This window comes from Mchenga conophoros, linkage group LG3 (genome assembly GCF_057382185.1).
Source record: "Mchenga conophoros isolate Kocher_MC1m ecotype Shallow Benthic linkage group LG3, M_conophoros_male_GT1.1, whole genome shotgun sequence".
NCBI lineage: Eukaryota > Metazoa > Chordata > Actinopteri > Cichliformes > Cichlidae > Mchenga > Mchenga conophoros.
Genome location: NC_140528.1, coordinates 52,824,694 through 52,835,552, shown reverse-complemented (window position 1 = coordinate 52,835,552; position 10,859 = coordinate 52,824,694). Strand labels below are relative to the sequence as shown.

At 38.4% G+C, this 10,859-nt stretch overlaps 1 protein-coding gene across 1 annotated transcript; it reads right to left on the bottom strand.

Moving 5' to 3' along the window:
- Positions 1-1,733: 1,733 nt before the first annotated feature.
- LOC146579437 (polymeric immunoglobulin receptor-like) lies at positions 1,734-6,740 on the bottom strand. Its single transcript, XM_085269320.1, has 5 exons — positions 6,611-6,740; positions 6,123-6,458; positions 4,704-5,024; positions 2,629-2,849; positions 1,734-1,925 (listed from the first exon to the last, which is right to left on the bottom strand). The coding sequence occupies exons 1-5, from the start codon at positions 6,648-6,650 to the stop codon at positions 1,839-1,841; spliced, it is 1,005 nt and encodes a 334-aa protein (XP_085125446.1). The 5' UTR covers positions 6,651-6,740; the 3' UTR covers positions 1,734-1,838.
- Between the last annotated feature and the right edge of the window lie 4,119 nt (positions 6,741-10,859).

Below are 10,859 nucleotides of genomic sequence, written 5' to 3'. Positions count from 1 at the left end.
ACCATTTCACAGAATATGATCAGGACGTGACAATAGCCAAATTGTCCAGCAGGGGCCACTGTGGAGATGGTTTCAGATTGTTTGGAATCATCAATACAAGCACAAAGACTTCAAATGTTTCACGAAGTCTCGCTTTGCTCATCACTAGTGACAACTTCACAGGAGGTCCGTATCTCAGCACTGTCATAGTTAAAGGTGACCTTCATAAACCGAGAAACTGACATTCATGTTTGCCACAGGAAATCCACATTTACTCCTAACTAAGGGTTTAAATGCACAAAGGGCAAAAATAAGACAAAAATAAGATACGAAACAGACACTGAGGCAGAGACTAAGATGCATAAACTTGACAGGGACAAAAGGAAAACAAACATGAAAATGAAACTGACTAAACATTTGAGACACAGGGTTCATAAGAACAACAGGCACATTTTTACTCAAAGTCCCCAGATACATTCATTAGACACTATTATTTCTAACATTTTGTCAGATTGAAGAAACCTTGTTGTATTTTCCATCAATTTCAGTGCAAAGTGTTTCACATGTAAAACCCAACATGGGAAATAGACTATGTGCACGTTAGCATATGCTACTTCCGGTGTGGAAACTCCTGTGGGGAGCTTTGTTTCCGGTGTCCTATTCGCACCTTGTTTATGGCCCAAATCAAGTTAAGCAAATGAATGAATCAAGTGGCGATTTACATTTCTATAGATGTCTTGGGCATTTACCCAATATGTCTGTAAATGATGTTCATCGACTTGTCGATATTTTTTCCCCCGCGCCTCAGAGCAAAAGAGAAAATGGATTCAAATGTTATATTTCTCAGCTGTCCCTCGTTTATCGCGGGTGTTATGTTCTAAAAATAACCAGCGATAGGTGAAATCAAGTAGCCAATTTTAATTTTTGACGGTGCGAAACGTTTCGTCGACATACAATACTGCACCTCAGAGTCACACTGCTAGTGATCGATGCAGCGATTCTGTACTGTACAGGAGAGACGTCACGGAGGAGATCGTCTGCAGCGATCAGGATGCAGGAAACAATGTGATTTTAAAAAAAAGAAATTTTTGTGTGGCTTTTTTTCACGGTTTGTTAACATGCTGTGTAGGTGTGTACTTGACTAGCTGATATCAACAAAACAGGGGAAACATCTGGTTTGACTATTCTTCACCTGTAGTTTGAATGCTGAATATTTGCCTGTTTAAATCATAATAATTGTCACTATACAGAGATGTGCTTCTGAATGTGGACGATGTGTCTTCTGCTGCAGTGATGCAGTTCTGCTTGTGTTGAGTGATGTAAACAACTGATCGATCTAAACTCTTTTTAAACGTCAAAGTTGATCTTTAGATTTTTTATGACACAACAGTGGCGAGTGTTCCCACCTTCTGCTCTTTGTAACTTAACGCGATCTTTCCGTTTTTGAGTTTTGGACATGATTTTGGAGTATATCTACACAGTAGCGATTGACCGCAAAGTAAAGCTACCGGAAATGTACAACCCCACATCCGGTCTCAAACCAGGAAGTTAGCATTTTCTCGTGTACAGGGTCTATTCTGCAATTCTCCAGTTGAGGTGCTTGATCAGATTACTGGAATGCAAAACAAACAGCAAACAACACAAACAAACAACAAATCTCCAGAAGCAAAGTTAGATAATTATCTGCTATCAGATATTTATCATAAGTAAGCGCATAGATGTATAAATCATACAGTAGACAACAATGAATGAAATAAAACCAAATGTTTACAACATTTTTCAGTTACAGTTGGGAAATAGCAATCGATTTGTGAAATCACAAATCTCAAAATTCATTTTTACTTTTTAGATTTTGGTCTTTAATAATGAAGAGTGGGTTTTGTCCTGTTGCTTTTGGACTCTTTGTGTTTGATGGTTGGATCCCAGTTCTCATGTGTTACAGATAACTGAAAAAAAAAAAGACAATAACCTCATGCAGCATCACAGTTTAATGCAAATTGAACTTTAAAAAAACAGAAGCACAAAGTTTATTCAAGAGAAACAAACAAACCCAAAAAAATGTAACATTATAAATATCATAGGAAGTTAAACAGGTTTGCTTCAGAGCAGCATACATGTACTACAGTGTCTGGAAACAGAACTAAAGGGGCTTTCACACTTTTAGATATGACATCCTGAAATTATGATGCTGTGGAATAACCTCAAAGGACCAAAAAATATGTTGTATGCTGTTATATCTACATAATTATAAAAATATTTCTGTCTGGTATTAAAATTGTTCACTTTGTCTTCACCTCCCACTGCTGGTAAAGACTACTGTTAAGATGTATCTGTCCCACTGCGCAAGTGTCCAGTGAAGGGGGGCATGGCTACGTGCAGGTGGGAAGGGGGAGTAGAAGTTTTGGAGGGTCAGGGTTTTTTGTGTGGTTGAATGAAAGAAGGCGACCATTAAAGTTGGAGTTAACATACCAGTTGTGTGATTATTGGACTAACACTACAAGGATATTATTGAAGAAACCGTAATAACAGGTAACATCACCTCTTTTCACTACATTTCACTGAGAAAGTCACACTGACAGCATGAATCAACAACACTCACTGAAACCTGCAACAACAGACAAGTGATGAAAACAAGTGACACAAACTCACCTCTATGTTTGTGTCATTTTCTCTGGTGTTCAGTCCAAAGTTCCTCCTTGTCTTACTAATGTAGCAGAGCATGAGGAAAACAGCCATCAGCAAAACACCATCCACGGACGCACGCACAACCAGAAGCCAGGAGCAGTCAGGACAATGTGTAGAGACTCCTGCAGTGACACTTTCACTCTGTGTTGTTGCTGTCTGCAGTGTGGAAGCAGGTGGGTTTGAATCTGTGAACAACAAACAGAAAAAATATCAATACTAAATCAATAGCGATACAGACAAATGCAGTAAAACGAATCATATTATCATACAGGTAAATACAAACGTGTGAAGCACTAAATGCAGCATTAACATGAAGCTTATGTGTAAGTTCAATAGGGAAGATCTGTAATCACTCAGCTGCCTGCTTTCCTGTTCTTTACATCATTATTACTTTTTCAGATAAACCACAAAGTCACGTTCAGTGTCAGTGTCATCAGATCAGCTGATGGATAAGCTGATACTCTTTTACACATTAGACTGGGAAATCTCATATAAAGCATATAAAGCACACTACATCTGTTTTCACCTGCAAGAGTAGAAACACTCAGCTTTAGTGAAAGATGATGATGATGATGATGTTTTGCCCTCAATTTTAGCTCCACCATCACAACTTTAAAAAAATGATTCAAAGTGGAGCTCACACTTCTTAAACACACATAACCTTAGATTTCAAATAGTTAAAAAACTTTTAGTAATACAAAAAATGATGTTTTGTATATGATATGTGCTCTGATTAAAAATTATTAGTGCACATTATGATTGTGAAACTTACTATATTTAAATATCTGTATGTTTTTTTAAAGCTTCATAAGAAATATGGTTTATATTTGTGAATGAACAGAGGAATAAATTTATCAGCACAACAAGAAATTAATACTCTGAGATCGGACATCCAGACTTCAACAATTTGTCCTTTATTTGATGTTAGAAAATGTTGATCGTAGAAAAAAACTGAAGTTATGGTGTTCGACAGCCATATTCCTCGAGACCAGCTTGTTGCCCTGCTGAGGCCCCTAGCTAACTCTCTCTCTGATTCTATGCGTAACCTGGGTGTCTATTTGGATAGCTCCTTTAAGCTCGATAAGCAAGTATCATCTGTAGTTAGATTTCTAAAGCTAAGCATTATATACCACACAGGGACCTGTAAAAGCTTATCCATGCTTTTGTGACCTCCAGGTTAAATTATTGTAATTCTCTCTACTGTGGTCTCCAAGCCTTCTCTCTTCGAAGGCGGCAACTCGTTCAGAATGCTGCGGCTCGCCTTCTTACTGGCATTAGAAAATTTGACCCTATTACTCCGGCTCTTGTTGATCTACACTGGTTACCAATCAAATATCGCATTGAGTTTAAAATCTTGCTACTCACTTTTAAAATCCTGAATAACATTGCGCCCAGCTACCTCACTGACCTCCTTAATTTGTACACTCCTTGTCGTGCATTAAGATCATCAGGTCAATTACTCCTGGCCCAACCTAAGTTTAGACTGAAGACCAGAGGCGATCGTGCCTTTGCTTCAGCTGCACCCAACCTTTGGAATAGCCTCCCTGCTTCTATTCGAGCCTTGGACTCTATCCAGTCCTTTAAATCAAGATTAAAAGCATATCTATTTGACTTGGCTTTCCCGACCAGTTAATACCCTTTTAAATCTTTTAATTATTAAACTTTTAAATCTTTTATTAGATTTTATTAAATGTATTATTTTTATTAATTTCACTGCTGTTTTTGTCTTCGTAGCATATTTTGTATTTATCTAACTCTCCTGGTCTGTTAGTGCCTCTATCCTATCTGTGCTTGTGCCTGATTTGTACCCTGTTTTTGACTTATGTTGACTCTCCATATTACTGTGAAACACTTTGGTGTGCCTTCAGGTCTTTAAATGTGCTATATAAATAAAATTGTATTGTATTGTATTGTATTGTATTGTTAGAAAGGTATAATGATGTCTCAACCAATCAGCTGATCTCTGGCAGTAACAACAATCTCACCTCAAAGTCACCAAAAGTTAAAAGTTATTTTTACTGTTTTGAAAAGAAACTTACCATCAATGACAAGAACATATTCATTCACACATGAATCTGGAGACAGAGGGTTCCCATAACCACAGATGTACTTTCCTGTGTCTGACTTGGACGACTGTGTGATGGTTGCATACAGTCCGTACACAGATCCTGGTCTGTATTCAATGCTGTATCTGCCACTCTCAGATTTGTTATTAGTTGTGTCAATGAGGATCTCCCCTTCATTCTTACACTCATTCTTACAAAAGAACTTCCTGTGTCCATATGTGTTGTTGGAACATACCAATGTGATCTTTTCTCCCTCAGTTTGTGTGCGATAAAAACCAACGTTTTTATCCAGATCTGTGGAATAGAAGAACATTAATTAGTCTGAACTGAACCAGTTTGTGGGGGAGGTGTGGTCCCTGGCTCAGCTGCAGGGGAGGAGTGGGGCAGTGAGCTCAAGGGGGCAGTGCCAAGGAGGCTGGAGGGACAGGTGGTGGTCATTTAACCATTGAGGTTTCTCCCTATATATATAGTGAAGGCGGAGACCTGAGAGAGAGAGTTTGTGTGCTTATGACTTATGTGCCGAAACGTACAGCTACGTGTGTGGCACTTCAATAAACACCCCACAAGCATAAAACATACAACATACTAGTGTGTTGGGTCATTTTTTACACTGTTGTATTATGATTATATTTCATGGATCAAATGAGCACAGTTATCATTTCATAATCAATCAGAAAAATCTGAAAAACACATTCTTACCTGATCCTCTGAGAATCAAAACTTGTTGTTGCATATTTAATGAACCCATGCAAAACGTAACATTCATACTATGAACTTAAAGGGCAGCGTTATAGACCCTTGAAGTTCACCGGTGTGAGTGCAAATGTTTTAGTTTTTTTTTTCAATTGTCTTATTTTTTGAGGCATTTCTCAGGACTCACAGCTAGAAGATGAGCCTGTATATAAAAAAGGTGACTAACTTCTTTTTAGCATGATGACACTCTTGGAAGATCATCAACTTTTTAGGTCAAACAATTCTTCTGTTACTCTCCATCATAGGAATTAAATTAGTAGATTTTATGTATTTAAATCATGATGTAAACCATGATACTGATGATCAAAATCAGTTATAGAGAAAAGAAAATCTGAACAAAAGCAAGATTTTGCTTTAGACTTTGATAGTTGGAGGTGGTGTAAAACTCAGTTTTAGCAGAGCCTGAATTTGAATCAATAAATCATTGAATATTATTGTAGGCTTTACACTGAGGTGCTAAAACGTTATCTTAGTACAGTTGTCACATGCCATATAACATGGACACTTAAGTGCAATAACAGGTAAAATGTGCTTGTATTTATTGATTGAACAGGTTGATCTAAAAGTGATCCACATTACTAAATTAGACCTGGGGGGTCTCCACATTTTCAATTTCACTCACCTTTAGTAAAAACTCACCATTTGAAACTCTGACCTCAAAGTCAAAGTATGAATCTGGAGCAGAAGATCTTCCCAAACCACACCTGTACATTCCTGTGTCAGACTTGATCATTTGTGAGAAGCTTAAAAACACAATTCCTCTTCTTGGAGATCCATCTTTATACTTCATGCTGTATCTGCCACTCTGAGCTGTGCTTCCATCTGTTTTAATGAGGATATCTTCTGCTCGCTCACATTTTTCCTTACAGAAGAACTTTGTGCTTCCAGACAAAGATAAGTTGCAGTTAAGCGTGCCATTAAATCCTTCAGCTGCAGACCAAATATTATGTTTTGCCTTGACGAGCCCAGCTGGACCTGTCAGATGAAAAATAATAATAATACATCTAAAACAAGATGGATAATCACAACATTATTTAGTGTATGTAGATACATGTATTTCATAAAGTGTTTTATAAAGTTGAGTATATTTTGAATTAAAGAGCAACATTAAGATCATCAGTCCTCACCTGACAAGAAGCAGAAGAAGAGAAAATGGAGGATTTTCATTCTGATGCAGAAAAGTCGTTAAATTTCAGAAGAACAGCGTCTGACTCTTCACTCTGTCAGATCATCAGAAAACTGAAGTTACTGAATGAGTTGTTTCCTTTTTATCACTTCCTTTAACTTTTTTTAGATCCATCCATCACACGATGATGTAGATCAGTACTGTGAAGTTTCCCTGATGCCGTAAGTGTGAATGAAAAGAGTTTCAGACCAAATTTGACTTTGAAAACCTGACGACAGCTGGTTCAACCTCTGAGAGCAACACATGAAGCACATTGATTTTTTTTCTCCAGGTTATAAAATGTTCCTGGCATTTTATTCTCATCTGAATATTGTGTTTGGCTTAAGGAATAAAAAGTATATATATTTATTTATTTATTTATGAATCACCATCATTTCTTGATGTTGCACTCTGAGATTATTTAACATTAAATACTCAAAATAAATCATAGAGTTGATATAAAGCTAAAAATATCTGATCAAATCATCCCATGCAGAAATCTTACAAACTGAATTTATAAGCAACAACAAAAACCTCTCACCAGCTTAACAGATGGATAAAACTAGAGTCCTCACTGCAGGGCCCGGGTCTAATTCTGCCTCCGACCATTTCCTGTGTCATTTCCCCTCACACTCTCATCACCCTCCTGTTTCCTTTCTGTGCTATTTAAAAAACAAAAATAAACAACATCTCAAAGCTGACTGTTTTCTTAGGAATAAAGAGGCATATTAATTAATTTGTTTAGAAATCAATTTTTTTTTTTTTTTGCTGTCTCATTTTGACATTATTTTATATAAAATATTGAAAGTAAATGGCACAATTAGCCAAATGGCACAAAATTGAAAATGGATTTAAAGTCTTTCTTTGAACATGAACCCTTTTGTAATCTCTGAAGAGGAAAACACATATCCCTGTTATGTAGCAAGAACAGCAGGCTAAACAGAGATACCCTGAGATATTGTATTCCTCTTCCTGATAGACAACAGTAAACCATTTAAAATATAAAATTAAAAATATTCGATCAAATCATTTCATGCAGGAATCTTACAAACTGAAAGCAACAACAACAACAACAACCTCTCACCAGCTTAGGTAAAGGAAGAAATTACAATGAAGGTAAAAATAAATACTTCTGTTGTCTCCTTCCTGGTGGTTTGAGAGTTCTTTTGGACTTCAATGAAATTTGCCAGTTATTAAAGTAAGAACGAGTCATTAGAACTCAGTTATGCTCACCTTCACCTTCACTGTCTGCCAGCTTCAAAGAAGCTTGCATAAAGTCTCTGTCTAAGCCGTCATAGTTGGAGGAGGGAGTGGGTTTGACTCACTGTCATTAACTCACTAACTCACTGTCAGACTGAATTGACAGTGTTGTTATAGTTAACCTGGCTGAGCAGATGACCAATGTAGTGAAGGTTATAGTCCTCACTGCAGGGCCTGGGTATGAATCTACCTCAAACCATGTCCTGTGTGTCATTTCCTCTCACACTCCCCACCCTCCTGTCTACTAAACACCACAACATTACTGCCAGCTTGATCATTAAGTACCCATACAGCCAGATCCATTTATTTGTTGTGTTTATTTGTTACGTTGAGCTGCAGATGATTCTGCTTGCACCATGTGACAAAACAGCCCAGTATTCAGCCTCATCTCTGTCACTGTGTCACAGTCAGAGACCAAACCAGACAAACGGACTCAATTGCAGATACAAACAGAGTCACTGGGAAACATGATAACAAGACGTTATTTACAAACACAGAATCACAGCTATGATGTGACTATGAACTGTGAACCATGATGTACGTGAGATTCTAAGAAGTAGTTTAGCAAACGTGAACTGTACAACAAACATGAAGTACTAGGAAACTATACACATATGAATTCTGTGACGTGGGGAAAAGGGAAGTCAGGCTGAGGGAACGAAACCAGGAGACTTTTGAGTCACTGTAACGAGAGGAGGTAAAGTTCAGAAGGTGTTTTTCTGCAGGTCAGGAAAGACCAAATATGGACAAGAACTGTGTTACTTATTGTAGGTGGAGGACTGGCATGAGAGGGGTAAGTTGTCCGAGTGAGGCGGTGATGGTTCCAGCCGGTGATGATCTGCAGATCATCACCGGCTGGATACCATGGTATACCACCGGTATGTGTACCACCGGTTGTATACACATGTGTATACACATGTGGTATACCCATGTGGTATACCACATGTGTATACACATGTGGTATACACATGTGGTATACCACATGTGTATTTTAGCGCCCTCTGTAGTTGAACTGTGGAAGTGAAACTACAGAGGAGTGAAATGAAACAGAGCCACAGCCTGCACACACACAGTTTAACACATCAGTAACTGCACAACATGCAGAGCAGGAGTGAACATGCTGCAACACTTCAAACTGATCATAACTGTGTCAATAAAACCATGAATGCTGCCAAACTGCTCAGTGTATGACTCAGACTGATAGCTGCTCCCTTCTCTCTGACACACTGTTGAGTATTTCATATATTTAACCACTTTAACAACGCTGACCTTTGACCTATTCTGGTATTAGTTACAGTTGTTATGGCGATCCTTGCTGACCTCTGATGTTAAAAACAGTATGAGGCTGTGAGCAGGTTAAGAGGCTCATATCTGTGCAGTTTCCTTCATTGATGTAGAGGTGTGTGTGTGTGTGTGTGTGTGTGTGTGTGTGTGTGTGTGTGTGTGTGTGTGTGTGTGTGTGTGTGCAGACAGTGAGCAAGAAGACGATGCAGAGGATGATGAAGGTGAAGACAGCAAAGAAAATGAAGGTCACCCTGAGGGTGGTGAAGGATGAGGAGAGGACAGATTTCTTACATTTCAATTCTTTAGCTTTTTTATACCAGGGGAATCATAAATACTTCAGTGATGTAAATAATGCTCTCAGAAGCTGGAAACTCCAAGCAAAACTCACTGAACCATAAATAACTGTAGATTACAATATGATGAGAAATGAGGGCTGAAATGTGAGGAGGTTTCAGACGGTGCAGACTTATGGACGTATCATAGATTTGTATTAAATGTGGTTTATGAAAAGTTCATTACTGCTTTGTAGATTTGCCCTCATTAACATACTGTCTGACCTGCTGACTTACACAGGTCAGCTTCACTGTTTGATTCTGATAGCTGAGCTGACACAGGCTCTGTGATCTGCTGTAGTTTGTTAGAAATACTTTGACTCACAGAAAAAGCTGCTCAGCTCTTGTTCTGGACACATTTGGGAGAGAACCTGCCTCTGTGTGTAACAGCGCCCCCTGCTGCTCTTGATGATAAATGTGCAGATGCTGATTCTTGCTGTGACTGTTGATCCAACTGGAAGTTCTGTGGTTACAGGTCCAGCTTCCTCCTGTGAAACCTGTACTGGTGAGCTGCTCTTACAGACCACCAAGTTCTAATATCCAGTATCTCCAGGTCACATGTACAAAGCTCCAGTCAGTCACTGGAGACCTTAATATTGACTGGTTCTCACATACCTGTATTTAGCCATGTCCCTGCTCAAGATGATTTTGTGTGATCAACTCGACCATAATAACAGAAAAATACTTTTAAAGAAGGATCAGAGTTTCTTTTTATTCCTGTCAAACATTTATCACATTTTTGTGGAGATGAATGTGTTTGAAAAATCTTTAATTTATTTACTGCCTCATATACCAACTACTACACCTGCTGCACCCTCTCACCTCTGATGGTGTTTGAGGGAGAGAAACAACTGAAATGAACATAAACTTAAATGCAACATAAGCATCATGTCAGTGGCTGCCTTATCTGTATGTTTAGGATCATTATCCTCCTGCATTGACTGAAACTGAAGGACTGTTTGTTAACTTCAGTGAGAACTCGGACATTTCTAAACTGAAGTTTATTTATATAGAAGAAAGTGTTAACAAGCTTAAAAGTTGATGTGAGCAGTAAATAAAAGGGTTAAACACACAGTTTCACTCTCTAACTGCTCCTCTTCCTGGGGTGAAGCACAGCCTGATAACCCTCCCTCTTCTTCCTGCTCTTAAACACAGCACCTCCTCTCTGTCCACGTGTTTCCTCGTTCCCTCCCCTTCAGATCTGCACTTTGAAGATGGGTGTAACCAACATGTGGTGACGTGTAAGAGCTGACAGGTTCCATTCACTGCAGAAACATGTTGTTGAGATCAGAGCTCAGACTAGTTTCAGTTATAAGGAAGAGAAACTCACACAGT